Source organism: Heterodontus francisci, chromosome 12 (assembly GCF_036365525.1).
Source record: "Heterodontus francisci isolate sHetFra1 chromosome 12, sHetFra1.hap1, whole genome shotgun sequence".
NCBI classification, from domain to species: Eukaryota; Metazoa; Chordata; class Chondrichthyes; order Heterodontiformes; family Heterodontidae; genus Heterodontus; species Heterodontus francisci.
In genome coordinates, this window is record NC_090382.1 from 49,118,643 (window position 1) to 49,137,513 (window position 18,871).

The 18,871-nt window shown below is 44.3% G+C and overlaps 1 protein-coding gene across 3 annotated transcripts in view; it reads right to left on the minus strand.

Moving 5' to 3' along the window:
- Window positions 1-18,871, minus strand: part of afap1l1a (actin filament associated protein 1-like 1a) — a 290,476-nt gene that overhangs the window by 57,683 nt on the left and 213,922 nt on the right. For all 3 annotated transcript variants that reach the window (XM_068043393.1, XM_068043390.1, XM_068043391.1), the window contains one exon: window positions 122-271. In XM_068043393.1, coding sequence (XP_067899494.1) covers window positions 122-271 — 150 coding nt within the window. The remainder of the gene's footprint in view (window positions 1-121; window positions 272-18,871) is intronic.

The window sequence follows — 18,871 nt, forward strand, 5'->3', positions numbered from 1 at the left end:
TTCCAACTTTCCGGTCCCCCCACAACAGAACCCGATGTTGGGAGGCGAACAAGATTCGGACCAATGAATGTGCTCGAAATATTTATCAATCCAAGCAACAGAAAGCAGGACTAGTACTAACCACAGCACGGAATGTCCTCTTCAGTTGAAGAAGTCTGTTCTTCGGTAGCCTGCTTCTTCTTCGCCAAACTTATGATGCGTGTAATCTTCCTCCCTGCAGCCTTGCTAACTGTGCCTTTCAGTTCGGCCAAACCACTCCTCTTCCCTTTCACTATTTAATCATAAACAATAAGATGGATTAAGTCACATTGATGTATATGCGATACATGAAAAGAATGCTGCACTCTTACTTGTGGAATGCTAAGGAGGATTATTTGCAAGATGGAGAATAATTATTCAATAGCTCATTCCCATCTCATTGTTGAGAACATGGCATACATTTTTTTTAAATCATGCAGACATAGCAAAGTCTGGATTGTGTCAAACAAATGTTATTTATTTCAAAGACAAATGATAATTTGTGCATTTTATCTGGTTAATATAATATTATGTTCCACATAAATAATGAATAAATTGAAATTTTCAATATGGTATTTAATTTATCAGGGATTCAATGGGGAGGGGACAATATGATAAAGGAGATTGATGAGTTTTGTGGTGTATAATTTAAAATGGATAAAAAGGACAGAATGTTTTCATCATTCTTAACAGAAGCATTGAGTGTTTTTTTTGAAGCCTCATCTGACAGTTTGAATGCATCTTTCATATACTTTGTTTTCCACCATCAAATGTGAGCAACTTGCAGCTCATGGAATAAAAGGGACAGCAGCAACATGGATACGAAATTGGCTGAGTGACAGAAAACAAGAGTAGTGGTTAATGGATGTTTTTCAGGCTGGAGGAAGGTTTGTAGTGGAGTTCCCCAGGGTTCAGTGTTGGGACCCTTGCTTTTCCTGATATATATTAATGACCTAGACCTTGGTGTACAGGGCACAATTTCAAAGTTTGCAGATGATACGAAACATGGAAGCATTGTGAACTGTGAGGAGGATAGTGTGGAACTTCAAAAGGACATAGACAAGTTGGTGAATTGGGCAGACAGGTGGCAGATGAAGTTCAATGCAGAGAAATGTGAGATGGTTCATTTTGGTAGGAAGAACATGGAGAAACAATATAAAATAAAGGGCATAATTCTAAAGGGAGTGCAGGACCAGAGGGACCTAGGTGTATATGTGCATAAGTCATTAAAGATGGCAGGACAGGTTGAGAGAGCAGTTAATAAAGCATACAGTATCCTGGGCTTTATTAGTAGAGGCATAGAGTACAAGAGCAAGGAAGTTATGTTGAACTTGTATAAGACACTAGCTTGGCCTCAGCTGGAAAACTGTGTCCAATTCTGGGCGCTGCACTTTAGGAAAGATGTGACGGCATTGGAGAGAGTATAGACGAGATTCACAAGAATGGTTCCAGGGATGAGGAATTTCAGTTATGAAGATAGATTGGAGAAGTTAGGACTGTTTCCTTGGAGAAGAGAAGGCTGAGAGGTGATTCAATAGAGGTATTCAAAATCATGAGGGGTCTGGACAGAGTAGATAGAGAGAAACTGTTTCCACTTGTGAAAGGATCGAGAACGAGAGGGCACAGATTTAAAGTATTTGGTAAGAGAAGCAAAAGTGACATGAGGAAAAACTTTTTCACGCAGCGAGTGGTTAAGGTCTGGAATGCATTGGCTGGGAAAGTGGTGGAGGCAGGTTCAATTGAAGCATTCAAAAGGGAATAGACAGTTATATGAAAAGGAAGAATGTGCAGGATTATGGGGAGAAGGCAGGGGAATGGAACTGAGGGAATTGCTCTTTCAGAGAGCCAGTGCAGACACGATGGGCCAAATGGCCTCCTTCTGCGCTGTAACAATTCTGTGATTCTGTGATATGTAATATGTGTAATACACATATGAAACAGATGAAAACCCTGTTTCAAAGTAATAATTCTGACCTAGCAACTGAACAGTAAGCTCTGTTACGAATAAATACTTATCTATTTATTTTTGCACCAATTTTCTTCCTTTTTTCTCAACTGAGTTTTACTCTCAGATTGCTCTAGGGATTGAACCATTTTTCATGTATATTTCATTAAGGTAACAAATAGGTACCAGGAGCAAGAGCTGAGCGAGACTGACAGGGATAAATAGAGCAGAGGCAGAGGAGGCCTGATTCCAGGAGCGAGAAGAGTGGGGTAAATAGAGCAGCGGCAGAGGAGGCCCGAGACCAGGAGTCAGAGCTGAGCGAGACCGGTGGGGATGTAGTTAGGTTAGGAGCGGATGAACTGGGTTTGAGAGAAAAAAAAAATCAAAGTGTGACATCACCAGAAAGCAGTTAAGTGATTGGTTGGTGAGTATTTTGTTTCCTTCTCTCTAAACTAGAGCATTAGGTTGAACTAGGAGTTGGGAAATTAAAAATTTCAATCATGGTAACTATAACAATAAGTGAATTAATAATAAGAATATTAGTACAGGGCAGGTCTAAAGGCATGAATTAAAATTAGTAGTTAAACAAGATACTATTTAAGCTTACTATTTAAGGATACAAAGTGTTCAGAAAAGATAGGGAAGGAGAAAAGGGATGTGGGTGGTAGTACTATTAGGGAATATGTTGTAGTGTTGGAAAGAGAGGATGTCCTTGAGGAGGCAAGGACAGAATCCATTTGGATAGAGTTGACAAGCAAGAAAGATATGATCGCGCGACTAGAGGTATTATATAGGCTCTGTCAAGAAAACACGAATGCCAAATGAGGGATTATTAATTCATCAATTGGAAACTTACATTAAACTTTTCATGGAAAATATCCTGCAGTTAACTTTGAAAAAACTAGCAGCCAAGGTGACCACCGGAATTTGCATCTGAAACACCTTTTCACATTCCAAAGATTCACCCGGAGAGAGAAGTCTGGGTAGCATGGACCTATAACAATGGTTTGCTCTAAGTGATTGAATTACCTAAGATTGCTTCATTAGCATGGCATTCAAGGCAATCCTAACACCTTGACTTTGAAAGAGCAAACCCCACTGAGTGTAAATATTGGTATCCTGGAGCCTGGGGAGCCAATTCCGAACCATATCATTAGAACGTTCCAGTGAATACACCAAGGCCTTCATGTGACAGTCTGTCCATCACTGTGAAAGTTAAAAGTTTCCTTGAACATACAGACGAGCAATAACTCAATACTGCACATCAGGAGAAAGGCTGTGCCTCTCTCTCTCTCTCTCTCTCTCTCTCTCTCTCCAGATAACACAATTTTGAACCCATTTGCAACTGTGGACCCTCCAAACCTACAGATTGCTACAGACAGAGACCAGGGGAGAAGAGCCAGCTACAAGTCTGCCTCCACGAAAGCCTTGAGCCAAGCAGGCCAGCCACAAACTGCGCTTTGACTAGCCAAGGACTTCAAGAATACAATAAAAGCAAAATACTGCGGATGCTGGAAATCTGAAACAAAAACAAGAAATGCTGGATTCACTCAGCAGGTCTGGCAGCATCTGTGGAAAGAGAAGCAGAGTTAACGTTTCGGGTCAGTGACCCTTCTTCGGAACTGACAAATATTAGAAAAGTCACAGATTATAAACAAGTGAGGTGGGGGTTGGGCAAGAGATAACAAAGGAGAAGGTGCAGATTGGACCAGGCCACATAGCTGACCTAAAGGTCACGGAGCAAAGGCAAACAATATGTTAATGGTGTGTTGAAAGACAAAGCATTAGTACAGATTAGGTGTGAATATACTGAATAATGATTAGAGATACAGCACTGAAACAGGCCCTTCGGCCCACCGAGTCTGTGCCGACCATCAACCACCCATTTATACTAATCCTACACTAATCCCATATTCCTACCAAACATCCCCACCTGTCCCTATATTTCCCTACCACCTACCTATACTAGTGACAATTTTTATAATGGCCAATTTACCTACCAACCTGCAAGTCTTTTGGCTTGTGGGAGGAAACCGGAGCACCCGGAGAAAACCCACGCAGACACAGGGAGAACTTGCAAACTCCACACAGGCAGTACCCAGAATCAAACCCGGGTCCCTGGAGCTGTGAGACTGCAGTGCTAACCACTGCGCCACTGTGCCGCCCGAATGAACATCAGCAAGTGCAAACCTGAAGAAAAACAACCTGAAAAAAACAGTGGGTAAGCAAACTGAACAAACTAAGATGAAATGAAATAAATGCAAAAAAAGATTGTAAAAAATGTAAAAAGGAATGCAAAAAAAAAAGGAAGAAAAAATAACTAAAAATGACTAAAAATGAAAGTAAAGTGGGGGGCTGTCATGCTCTGAAATTATTGAACTCAATGTTCAGTCCGGCACGCTGTAGTGTGCCTAATCGGTAGATGAGATGCTGTTCCTCGAGCTTGCGTTGATGTTCACTGGAACACTGCAGCAATCCCAGGACAGAGATGTGAGCATGAGAGCAGGGGGGAGTGTTGAAATGGCAAGCAACCGGAAGCTCAGGGTCCTGCTTGCGGACTGAGCGGAGATGTTCCGCAAAGCGGTCACCCAGTCTGCGCTTGGTCTCCCCAATGTAGAGGAGACCACACTGTGAGCAGCGAATACAGTATACTACGTTGAAAGAAGTACAAGTAAATCGCTGCTTCACCTGAAAGGAGTGTTTGGGGCCTGGGATACTGAGGAGAGAGGAGGTAAATGGGCAGGTATTACACCTCCTGCGATTGCAAGGGAAGGTGCCCTGGGACGGGGACGAGGTGGTGGGGGTAATGGAGGAGTGGACCAGGGGGACCATGACCCCACCACCGAACATCAAGCCACCGTCCAAAGGACTGTCACTGACCTCATCTCCTCTGGAGATCTTCCCTCTACAGCTTCCAACCTCATAGTCCCGCAACCACGGACAGCCCGCTTCTACCTCCTTCCCAAAATCCACAAACGGGACTGTCCCGGCAGACCCATTGTGTCAGCCTGCTCCTGCCCAACTGAACTTATTTCTTCCTATCTAGACTCTATCTTTTCTCCGCTGGTCCAGTCTCTTCCCACCTACATCCGTGACTCTTCTGACGCCCTACGTCATTTTGACAATTTCCAGTTTCCTGGTCCCAACCGCCTCCTCTTCACTATGGACGTCCAATCGCTCTACACCTCCATCCCCCACCAGGATGGTTTGAGGGCTCTCCGCTTCTTCCTGGAACAGAGGCCCAACCAGTCCCCATCCACCAACACCCTCCTCCGCCTGGCTGACCTTGTTCTCACATTGAACAACTTCTCCTTCAACTCCATGCATTTCCTTCAAGTAAAAGGTGTCGCTATGGGTACCCGCATGGGTCCTAGTTATGCCTGTCTTTTTGTGGGATATGTCGAGCATTCTTTGTTCCAGTCCTACTCAGGCCCCCTCCCCCAACTCTTTTTCCGGTACATTGATGACTGTATCGGTGCCGTTTCCTGCTCCCGCCCCGAACTAGAAAACTTTATCAACTTTGCTTCCAATTTCCACCCTTCTCTCACCTTTACATGGTCCATCTCTGACACTTCCCTTCCCTTCCTCGACTTCTCTGTCTCCATCTCTGGGGATAGGTTGTCTACCAATATCCATTATAAGCCCACTGACTCCCACAGCTACCTCGACTACACTTCTTCACACCCTACCTCCTGTAAGGACTCCATTCCATTCTCCCAGTTTCTCCGTCTCCGACGCATCTGCTCTGATGATGCTACCTTCCATGACGGTGCTTCTGATATGACCTCCTTTTTCCTCAACCGAGGATTTCCCCCCACTGTGGTTGACAGGGCCCTCAACCGTGTCCGACCCATTCCCCGCACCTCTACCCTCACCCCTTCCCCTCCCTCCCAGAACCGTGACAGGGTTCCCCTTGTCCTCACTTTTCATCCCACCAGCCTCCATATCCAAAGGATCATCCTCCGCCATTTTCGCCACCTCCAGCGTGATGCCACTACCAGTCGCATCTTCCCCTCCCTTCCCCTGTCAGCATTGCGAAGGGATCGTTCCCTCCGCGACACCCTGGTCCACTCCTCCATTACCCCCACCACCTCGTCCCCGTCCCAGGGCACCTTCCCTTGCAATCGCAGGAGGTGTAATACCTGCCCATTTACCTCCTCTCTCCTCAGTATCCCAGGCCCCAAACACTCCTTTCAGGTGAAGCAGCGATTTACTTGTACTTCTTTCAATGTAGTATACTGTATTCGCTGCTCACAGTGTGGTCTCCTCTACATTGGGGAGACCAAGCGCAGACTGGGTGACCGCTTTGCGGAACATCTCCGCTCAGTCCGCAAGCAGGACCCTGAGCTTCCGGTTGCTTGCCATTTCAACACTCCCCCCTGCTCTCATGCTCACATCTCTGTCCTGGGATTGCTGCAGTGTTCCAGTGAACATCAACGCAAGCTCGAGGAACAGCATCTCATCTACCGATTAGGCACACTACAGCGTGCCGGACTGAACATTGAGTTCAATAATTTCAGAGCATGACAGCCCCCCACTTTACTTTCATTTTTAGTCATTTTTAGTTATTTTTTCTTCCTTTTTTTTTTGCATTCCTTTTTACATTTTTTACAATCTTTTTTTGCATTTATTTCATTTCATCTTAGTTTGTTCAGTTTGCTTACCCACTGTTTTTTTCAGGTTGTTTTTTTTAGATTCGATTCGAGATACAGCACTGATACAGGCCCTTCGGCCCACCGAGTCTGTGCCGAACATCAACCACCCATTTATACTAATCCTACATGAATCCCATATTCCCAACAAACATCCCCACCTGTCCCTATATTTCCCTACCACCTACCTATACTGGTGACAATTTATAATGGCCAATTTACCTATCAACCTGCAAGTCTTTTGGCTTGTGGGAGGAAACCGGAGCACCCGGAGAAAACCCACGCAGACACAGGGAGAACTTGCAAACTCCACACAGGCAGTACCCAGAATCGAACCCGGGTCCCTGGAGCTGTGAGGCTGCGGTGCTAACCACTGCGCCACTGTGCCGCCCTAGGTTTGCACTTGCTGATGTTCATTATTCAGTATATTCACACCTAATCTGTACTAATGCTTTGTCTTTCAACACACCATTAACATATTGTTTGCCTTTGCTCCGTGACCTTTAGGTCAGCTATGTGGCCTGGTCCAATCTGCACCTTCTCCTTTGTTATCTCTTGCCCAACCCCCACCTCACTTGTTTATAATCTGTGACTTTTCTAATATTTGTCAGTTCCGAAGAAGGGTCACTGACCCGAAACGTTAACTCTGCTTCTCTTTCCACAGATGCTGCCAGACCTGCTGAGTGAATCCAGCATTTCTTGTTTTTGCTTCAAGAATACAACTTCAGTCAAAAGACCACCAAATCATCCAACCTCACAGACTGTGTATTTAATTTCCATTTATTCTGGACTCTAATCCAACCACAAAATCTATTTTTTCTCTGCAATTTAAGGGGTAAGGAGGGGGAAGAATTTCTGAAATGTGGCCAGGAGAATTTCCTTGACCAGTATGTTCTTGGTCCAACTAGGAAGCAGGCATTGCTTCATCTCATTCTTAAAGAATAAAGTGGCCCAAGTGGACCAGGTGTCTGTGGCGGAACATTTGGGTAAGAGGGATCATTGTATCACATGGTTTAGTTTAGTTTCGAAGAGCAAGGAACAATCTAAAGTAGAACTTCTAAATTGGAAGAGGGTTAACTTCAAATGGATGACAGAGGTTCTAGCCAAGGTAAAATGGAACCAAAGACTGACAGAAAAAACTGTAACCGAAGAATGGGTGATCTTTAAGGAGGAGATGCTTCAGGTACAGGCTGGCTACATTACAACAAGGGCAAAAGGTAGGGAAACCAAAGCCAGGGCTCCTTAGATGATGAGGGAGATAGAGAATATGATGTAACAAAAAGAAGAGGTGTATGATGCATGTCAGATAAATTCTTCAAGTGAGAACCAGGCCAATAACATAAGTTGAGAGAGGAAGTGAAGAGGAAAATAAGGCTGCAAAGAGAGAATATGAAAACAGAATGGCAGCTAACATAAAAGGGAACCCAAAAATCTTCTACTGGCATGTAACTAGTAAGGAAGTAGTAAAAGGCAGGTGGGTCCTATTAGGGACAAAGAGGGTGATATAAACATAGAGATGCAGGGCAAGGCTAGAATACTCAATGAGTACTTTGTATCAGTGTTTACTAAGGAAGAGAATGCTGACAAAATATCGGTGGAAACGGAGATGGTAATGGTAATGGATAGAGTGAAAATTGATAGGCAGGATGTACTGGAAAGGCTGGCTATGCTTAGATTGGCTAAATCATCAAGTCTGGATGGCCTGCATCCCAGGTTGCTAAGGGAAGCGAGGTTGGAGATAGTGGAAGGGCCTGCCATAATCTTTCAAACATCCCTAGATGTAGCGGAGGTGCCAGCAGATTGGAGAGTAGCAAATGTTCAAGGGTGTAAGGAAATTGATAGTACCTACAGGTTGGTCAGATTAACAGCGGTGGGTAAGGATTTAGAAACAATAATCCAAGGAAAGAATTAACAGGCACTTGAGGTTTGACTTAATTAAGGGAGCCAGCACGCATTTGTAAAAGGCAGATTGTATTTGACTAACACAATTGAATTTTTTGATGAAGCAACAGAGATGAGGGGAATGTGGTGGATATTGTCTATGTGATTTTAAGCTTAAATATTGGAATACAGAGTAAAATTTCAAAATTTGCCGATGATACCAAACTTGGAGGTGTGGCAAACAGTGAGGTCTATACTAATAGACTGTAACAAGACATAAATAGTCCAGCAGCATGGGCAGACAAGTGGCAGATGGAATTTAATACAGAGAATTGTGAGGTGATGCATTTTGGCAGAAGGGATAGGGAGAGGCAATATAGACTTAATGGCACAGTTCTAAAGAGTGTGCAGGAACAGAGGGAGCTGCGGGTTCATGTGCATAGATTTTTGAAGATGGCAGGACACATTGAGAGAATGGTTAGTAAAGCAGATGGGATCTTGGGCTTCATAAATAGAGGTATTGAGTACAAAAGCAGGGAAGTTATGCTGAACTTGCATTAAGCTATGGTCAGGCCACTACTAGTGTATTGCTTCCAGTTCTGGTCATCACACTTTAGGAGGGATGTGAGGGTCCTTGACAGGGTGCAGAGGTGATGAACCAGAATGGTACCAGGGATGAAGGATTTTAGCTACAATCAGGTTGGAAAAGCTGGGGTGTTCTCCTTGAAGCAGGAGGTTGAGGTTGAGTAGAAGCAAACAAGGTTGAGGGGAGATTTGATAGCAGTGTAGAAGATTATGACAGATTTAGATAAGGTAAACAAAGAAAAGCTGTTCTCATTACTGATAGTACAAGGACTAGGGGACATAGATTTAAGGTTTTGGTCAAGAATACAGGGGGGAATGTGAGGAAGAACTGTTTTACGCAGCGAGTGGTAATGACCTTGAGAGCCCTAGTTGCTTTTGTCCTTAAGAGGCCAGGCTAACGGCACAATTGCTGCCTTGTCTGAGATCAGCTACCTCAACCAGGAGCTTTCTGGTCTTTGTAGCTTAGTACTTCATTGGGTAGTTCCTTCACCCACTGGACCATCAAGGGAACTAACCACTAAATGTTTCACCTGATTCTGGCAAACAGAAGTAAAAAGAGAAGAAATTCTCAAACCTTCAGCAATGAAACAAAACTATGATAACAAGGATCTGCTTTACCAGTCCCATGGGTTTTGATATGAAGATTGAATGAAATGGGATTAGTCAAATTGTAAATCAAGGCACAATTAAATGGAGATTCAAAGAAAGGACTTTCTAGAGTGGAACAAAGTAGTAGGTGTATTAAAAAAAAAACCCAGAATGCAGGCTCTTAAAAAAAACACTTACTCTGGGGACTGGGTGTTAAAGAACACCTGCATACTGTTATTTCACTGCAGGGACTTGAGTTTCAATCTGATGAGATGAACATCTCCCATCTCTAACAACTATAAAAATCTTAAAATTAAATTTTTATTTTATAAAAAATAATCTGTTATGCTCTGTACCTTGCTACCTTGCAGTGAATAAAATATGTTGCTGATAGCCAGAACCACTGGAAACATAGCTTGAGTTTTCCAATCATAGAATCTGCAAAAATTGTGCCACCTCATAAAAAACATTTTCACGAATGGACACTTTGATCAATGGTTTTGGGAGATAAATGATGCTAACTGGCTTCTGTGAGATTTGGGGCACCATCTTTCAGCATCTAACTTGATACCATTAGGTCTCTGCTTCCAGTGAGGGCTCGGCACTCAGAGCTAGAACCCAGCACAATGGCATGGCCAAAGTCCACCTTCATGATGCCAGCTTCTCTCCTAATTACAGCCCATGTGTCTTTTCTCGCAAATCCCCTCAGATGCCTGCTCATGTAGGCATGAGAATACAGGACCAAACCTCTGAAAAGCTTCTGGTATAAATGGTGGAACTTCTAGGGCAACAAGTTTTGCCCTCATAATACTGTCACTTGAAAATATGCATCATTTTGGGGAATGTGCATCTTCCGCCAGCACACATTTCCATCGGAATTTAGGGATGAATTTTACCAGCCCCTCGACGCCACTGGTCGCAGCGCGGGGGCTGATAAAATGCTGCGGATAGAGGCCCACCTCGACCCGCGATGTTGAGAAGGGCCCGCCGCATATTACCGGTGGCGGCGGGACCTCGGTGCGGCCCCCACCACCCCGCCGCATGGCGGCAGCACCACAGCGAGCATATGGTAAACGGTACTTACTTTTGCTGATTATGCAGCCCCCTGCCCCTCCAGTGACACTTCTGGATTTTTTGATGAATGGGCGGCTGTCACATGCCATCCTGTTCACGATTTGAAAAGCTAGCGGATCCTCAGAGGCAGAAATTGTCGCCAGCAAAGGTAGGTTCTGTTATTCAGGGGTCTCACTCTGCATTACGGAAGGGAGGAGGGAAGGGGGATATTCAGGGGTCCAACTCTGCATTCGTAAAGGGGGGGGATATTCAGGGGTCTAACTGCATTCTTAAAGAGAGGAAGGAGGGGGGATATTCAGGGATCTAACTCTGCATTCTTAAGGGGGGGGGGATATTCAGGGGTCTAACTGCATTCTTAAAGAGAGGAAGGAGGGGGGATATTCAGGGATCTAATTCTGCATTCTTAAGGGGGGGGGATATTCAGAGGTCTAACTGCATTCTTAAAGAGAGGAAGGAGGGGGGATATTCAGGTGTCTAACTGCATTCTTAAAGGGAGGAAGGAGGGGGGATATTCAGGGGTCTAACTCTGCATTCTTAAAGGGGGGGGGATATTCAGGGGTCTAACTGCATTCTTAAAGAGAGGAAGGAGGGGGGATATTCAGGGATCTAATTCTGCATTCTTAAGGGGGGGGATATTCAGAGGTCTAACTGCATTCTTAAAGAGATGAAGGAAGGGGGATATTCAGGGATCTAACTCTGCATTTTTAAAGGGGGGGGTGGATATTCAGGGGTCTAACTGCATTCTTAAAGGGAGGAAGGAGGGGGGATATTCAGGGGTCTAACTCTGCATTCTTAACGGAGGGGGGATATTTCAGGGGTCCAACTGCATTCTTAAAGGGAGGAAGGAGGGGGGATATTCAGGGGTCTAACTCTGCATTCTTAACGGAGGGGGGTTATTCAGGGGTCCAACTGCATTCTTAAAGGGAGGAGGAAGGGGGGATATTCAGGGGTCTCACTCTGCATTACCAAAGGGAGCCACTGCGATTTCGCCCTCCGTAATGGTTGGCAGCTCTGTGCCATTGACTGCCTCTGTCATTGAAGGAGCAATGGCACTCGAGTCACCCTGTATATGGGGAGAGTGCCACAGATGGTGGACGTGTGAAGCTTACATGTCTTGTGGGTTAATCTATGTAGCTTGTACAATCTTTATGTGGTCATGTGGTGCCACTTTTAGTGGGAGCTAAGACGGGCAATGGTATGCCATACCACACAGCTGCTGCAAGAAAGCACCTGATGTACTACTCAACATCAATCTCTGCCCTGTCAGGAACCTTCGAAGCATTGAAGGAACTGAGTTGAATTGCAACTTGAAGATGGGGATTGCTCAGATGGAGGGGTGGCTTCTTGGAGACAAGGGCTATTCCTTGCAGACATGGTTCCTGACACTGGGGAGACACCCCTGCAGAACAGCAATACAATGCCAGCCATGGAGCTACAAGAGCCACCATTGAGCAGGCGATCGGCATGCTTAAAATGCGATTCCAATGCCTGGATAGATCGGAGGGTGTCCTGCAGTACAGGCTGGAAAGGGTAGCTCGCATCGTTGCTGTTTGCTGTGCTCTGCACAACCATACAGTCAATAGGGGGGAGGCCTTGCAGGATGAGGAGAGACATGAGCAGGACTCATCCTTGGACCATGATGACGCTGAGGTCTTGCAGCAGGGAAGGCACATGGAAGGACACAGAACATCCAGGCACTGCATGCAGGGCAAGCAGCAAGCTAGGGATGCATGGCAGCGCCGCATTGCTCAAAGCTTCTCCATGCCATAGGAACTACTGTAGGCTCTGCACGCCACACAGCACCCTCATTCATCTGTTACGCAGCAGTCTGCATCTGCAACATCTTTGCGTCCACCATTACTGGCAGCAGAATACTGAGCCATTGTCCATATTACTGCATCTGTGGAGACATGAGTGATACTGGCATGGCAATGATGTTATTCCATACATTGGCAATTCTGGAAGGCCAATGATGTAATGGGAGGAGCTACGATCAGTACATGCTGGCACACTTCATTTACACAGTAAAAGCACTGCAATGTTACTGAAATCAAATTTGTTTCTGGCCTTTCTAGAATGTTGTGTCACCCATGCAGACCCATCTATGTCAGGATGCTTGTTGGACTGCTTGCCGATTCTCCTATACGGTGCCACTTCTGCGCTCGCAGCCTGGCTGTAGGAAGACTGCTGCTATGATAGCCCTTTGGCTGTGGATGACTTTGGCAGTCATACCCTATGCACATGAAGCCCAGAGGGCCCGGCTGGCTGGGAGTGTGATTGTTCATCCTCTTCCAGCATTGGACCCTTTGATGCCAGATAGCCCCAAGACTGCTCACCTTCTCTGCCACCTCCAGCCAGACTGTCTTGTTCAGGCAGGAAAGCCTCTTCTTACCAGCACTGGTGAAAAGGACCTTCCGCTTTGCCCAGAGGAGAGTGAGCAGGGAGGTTTCACTACACTGTGGTGCCATCCTAGAGCACCCCTCTGCCCTCCTTGGCTTTTGGTGTTGTCCTTTAAATGCAAAGGTGACTCTACCGTGTAACAGCTCTAACGTCTGGCTGCAAGGTTTGTCTTGCACATGTTTGAAAACCAGTGCAAGACTGCGGGGATAATCTGTCCTGCTGTCATGGTTTTTCAACAATTACACATCGACACATGTTCACAAACTTCTGCAGCAGCTGATCAAATTTATTGGTGTAATATTTGTAGTTGGCAATGCAGTTAGAATATGAACATATTTTCCTGTTTTTTTTGGAAAGATGGTATAATAGCAGTTACATGTATTTTCATGTAACAGTTAGCAGAGAAATGAATACAGATTCCAAACGCATATTAGTCTGTGCCTTTTCACAGTCAGATGATTACATGCTCATAGTAGGTAATTATTCTTCACTTATGGTTTTATTTCTGTTGTGTATTTGCCTTTTATGGTCTATTTAAGTCTCAAGTCATGGAATGTGCAAAATTGAAATTATTCACCTAGGTGAGGCACGCCTACAAGAAGGAATGTTACACTCGAGTGGAAGAAGAGGACTGCAACTTCAAAGGACACTGGGACATATTAGTGTAAGTATGTGACAGCAAAGCAGAAAGTGCTGGAGAAATCCAGCAAGTCAGGCAGCATCTGTGGAGAGAGAAGCAGAGTTAACTTTCAGGTCTGTGAACTTGGTCAAGTTAACTCTGCTTCTCTCCCAACAGATGCTGCCTGACCTGCTGGGTTTCTGCAGCACTTACTGCTTTGCTGCCAGATTGACAACAGCCCCACTCTTCAGCAGTCAGGTAAGTATTTCTTTGACAGCTGTCAGGAAGCAGGTGCTGGGGCCCTTAAATTAGGGCCCCAGCACCTGCTGCACAGCAGTCAAAAACTCTCTCCCCATGTAATATGGGGAGGGCGGCGCGCGACCTCTATGGAAATGAGCCCCTGTAATTCATATCACAGGGCCTCGGCAGTAGCTGGCAAATGTAGGTGTGCCGCTGAGTTTAAAGTGCACCAATGCAGAACGTGACGCCCCAATAAAATGTAGCCCTTCGTGTGTATTCTAGAACTGGTGTAACTCTGGCATATCTGACTTATGCCCCAAATTCTGGCCTGGTACATCAGAGCTACATTATCTTTACCCCAAGACAATAACAGAATTTTGGACCCGAGGGTTTTTTGCATTAATCATTAAAATTTTAATTCAAAAAATTGAAAATTATATAAAGTCATGGCTTATCAAAAAATGGCTCACCATTCCATATAATCCTGGCGCCTTATTAATCATAAGTAGTAGTTATTTAGAATTTTTTCTGCATCATTATATATTTATATTTAACATCTTTTAATGTCACAGAAAGTAAAGATGTACTATAGATCACGGTGTATAAGTCGACCCAGCATATAAGATGAGCACATTTTTCCAGCCCCAAAAAACATGTTTTTGTAAATACTTGGCGTATAAGTTGACACTCCTCCTCTTTCCAGCCACAACATGCTTATCTCTCATTAGTAGCCAGCCTCAATTTTTTGCCCCACAAATGCATGTTTTACTTACTTTAAACTGGACGCAAGGGATCAAGTAGACGATACAGACTGTGTTGCAAAGATGCACAGCAGTTTAAGACACCCATACATACAGCAGCGCCGCAGGGCAAACAACAAAGAGAAATGGGTCCTCCAGCAAAACAAGTTAAGTATGAAGCTGGTTTCAAGCTAAAAGTCGTAATATTTGCTAACTTGTCAAATAACTGTGCTGTAGCGAGGGAATTCGGGATTAGTGAAAAACTGGTGAGAGAATGTAAGAAGGAGGAATCAGCCCTGAAGAAAATGTCCAAAACCAAATGCACCATGAGAACAGGGACCAGTCACTGGCCTGATTTTGAGAAGCAAGTATCAGAATGGGTCCTCGAAAATCGTCAGAATGGTTACATCATCGCCAGAAATGCAATGCGTATATATGCACATAAATGAACCAAATCAAACAGTGAATCCAGCAAAGATTTTACAGCAACAGCTAGTTGGTGTAGCCTCTTTACGGAATGAAAGTGTCTAGTGCTGCAGCAGAAGACCAAGATTGCTCAGAGACTACAAAAAGACCTCGATGCCAAAATTACCGGTTTCCAGAGATTCAGCATCAGGCAGTGGCAAAAACATGAGTACCCATTACGCCACACTGGTGAAATGCCCATGAATTGCAGGAGTTTTGTGCATGTTCATTACAACAGTTGGATGGATGAGGATGGAGTGAAGTATGGATCAATAATGTGTGGAATTGGTGTCCCGGTGGCCTACGCAAAGAATGAAGTTTATTAATGTGGTACATGTTCAGATCTCATTTCACCGATGAGATTAAGAAATGCCTGTGGAGAAATAACACCAACATTGCAGTTATACCAGGGGGTCTAACATCCATAGTTCAACCTTTGGATGTGTGCCTGAACAAGCTATTCAAGGATCATGCTCCTGCTGAATGGAATAGGCAGATGGCTGACAGAAAATAAAACCGTCACAGAGTGGAAATATGCACGCTGGCCAACTTGATGTTTTGTGCGGTTTCGTCATCAACTCATGGGATGGTATTAGTGCATAAACTGTCATCAGATTGTTCAAAAAATGTGGAGTATCCAATTCAATGGATGACGAGGAAGATGATTTGTTGTGGAGGGATGATTATGAAACTGAAAACACTACATCTGATCCAGAGTGGGATCCTTACGATGATGCCATAGTCAAAGTAACTCAGCATGAATCTGATGAACTCTTTTCCAATTTGCTGTATTTTTGTGTTTATCTGAGTATTTTTGCACTTTTGATATACTTGAGAGGTGCCAGAGAACTATTTTTCTGCTGAGTCATTACATTAAGGTTCTGTCTGCCTGGTGAAGATAATCAATCCCATGGCACTATTCAAAGAACAGCAGGGAGTCCTCCCAGTGTGCTCCCTCAACTGTCACCACCAAAACAGATTAACTGGCCATTCATCTCATTGCTGTTTGTAGGACCTTGCTGCATGCAGATTGGCTTCTGTGTTTGCCTACATCACAACAGTAACTACACTTCAAAAGCAATTAATTTGCTCAGAGGTCCAGAGCATATGAAAGACACATCATGAATGTAAGATCTTTTCATTACTCAGAAGTTCCCTTCTTATCCTATCGTTTCTAGTGCACTTAAAGAATTTCAAGAATTTTGTGCTGTCGTTACGAATGACACAGGATATTCAGTTGAACAGAATTCAATGCTGTGTTCATACTGAGCCTGGAGCTGCAATTCAAAAACCTGCAGCCAATTTTCAGTGATTAACTTGCTCAGAGTAGCTCACCAGTGAGATCACATTATTGATTGTTTTTTGTGTGCATGTGCTAATACATGTTCAATGTCAGTACATCAACCTTATTGATGTCAATCCATTGTAAGTGATAACATTTGAGCGTGGAAGTTAGAAGGTTAGGAATGCAACAGAGGGCAGGATTTTATCCGTGGAAACGGGAAAGGAGGCAAGGGGGCACACAAAATGGCATGGGGTGCCATTAGGCAGTGTGCTGGATGTTGTCCTTCCCCCATGCCATTTTGTCCGGGGTGGGGAAGGCCTCCGCTCCCAGTTCACTAACGTCAGAGGGGTCTGCTGCTGTGTGGAGATACCGCCAGGTGGGAGCTAGTGACCTCCTAGTGGGTTTGGTGAGGGGATCCCACCCCTGGGGAGGGCAATCCATGGCTCATGCAGGACCCCCCCTAGGGGTGATGGCCATCCCAGTGGTAAGACATCCCCCGCCCTCACCAACAACCCCCCCAACTCCTCAATGGGGCCCGCCAGGCAGGCACCAGCGACCCCGTCCCCACTTACTTGCGTCTCGTGTCTCCTCCCAGTGGCGCTGCTGGTACTGCAGAGCTGCTGGCCAATCAGAGGTGGGAGCTTGTCCCTTAAAGGGATAAAATTCAGCCGAGAGAAACCTGATGGTAGCATTGATTTGATAGAGCTTTCATCTGCAGTTTAAGCTAGTGTGAACCCTTGTACTTAGATAAAAACTAATCCCTGAGGTTTTCTCCACTTGAAACTGGTATTGGCCTGGCATATGTAATTTGCATGATGTATAATATCAGAAATCAGGTTTTAGATCTAATCAACCTCCAAAAGCCATTATAAACATATAGTTAGAATTTGCATATAATTTCTTACTAATCCTTAAAATGATGTTAATCTTCTTCATCTTTTACTGCTTTATATATTTTAAATCAAAAGACGCCTTTATCTCCTTGAAATTCTGAAAGTATTGACTTGAAAGTGGTTGAAAGGGGATCCTGTAGGTTTATATATATGAGCATACGAATATATGAAAAAAGATAATTAAAGGCCAACAAATTGCAGGAAACTAAAGGTCAGTTAGCTGAACATCTTTCATTGGAAAAATACTGGAATCCATCATTAAGGAAGTAGTAGTAGGACATTTAGAAAATCATAATGCAATCAGGCAGAGTCAATATGGTTTTATGAAAGAGAAATCGTGTTTGACAAATTATTTGAGAATGTGAGAAGCAGAGTGGATAAAGGGGAACCAGTAGATGTAGTGTATTTGGATTTCCAAAAGGCATTTGATAAGGTGCCATATAAAAGGTCACCACACAAGATAAGAGCTCATGGTGTTGGGAGTAATATATTAGCATGGATAGAGGATTGGCTAACAGGAAACAGAGTCGGGATAAATGGGGCATTTTCAAGATGGCAAACTGTAACTAGTGGAATGCCATAGGGGTTAGTGCTGGGGCCTCAACTATTTACAATCAATATTAATGACTTGCATGAAGTGGCCGAGTGTATTGTAGCCAAAGTTGCGGATGATACAAAGATAGTTAGGAAAGCAAGTTGTGAGGAGGACTCAAAGTGTCTGCAAAGACATATAGATAGGTTAAGTGAGTGGGAAAAAATTTGGCAGATGGAGTATAATGTGGGAAAATGTGAGGTTGTTCACTTTGGCAGGAGGATTAGAAAAGCAAAATATTATTTAAATGGAAAGAGACTGCAGAATGCTGCAGTAAAGAGGAATCTAGGTGTCATTGTACATGAATCACAACACATAAGCATGCAGGTATAGGTACAGCAAGTAATTGGAAGGCAAATGGAATGTTGGCATTTATTGCAAGGGGGGGTGGGGTATAAATGTGGGGAAGTCTTGCAACAACTGTACAGGGCATTGGTGAGACCACACCTAGAGTACTGCATACAATTTTGGTCTCCTTACTTAAGGAGGGATATACTTACATAGGAAGCAGTTCAGAGAAGGTTCACTAGGCTGATTTCTGGGATGAAGGAGTTGTCTATCAGGAATGGTTGAGTAGGTTGGGCCTATACTCACTGGAGTCTAGAAGAATGAGAGGTGATCTTATTGAAATATCTAAGATTCTGAGGGGTGTTGACAGGATAGATACTGAGAGGATGTATCCCCACATGGTGGAATCTAGAACTAGGGGGAACAGTTTCAAAATAAGAGATCTCCCTTTTAAGATGGGAGATGAGGAGCAATTTCTTCTCTCAGAGGGTCGTTAGTGTTTGGTCTTCTCTTCACCAGAGAGCAGTGCACGCTGGGTTGTTGAATATATTCAAGGCTGAGTTTGACAGATTTTTGATTGACAAGGATGTTACGCCAATATGTTTT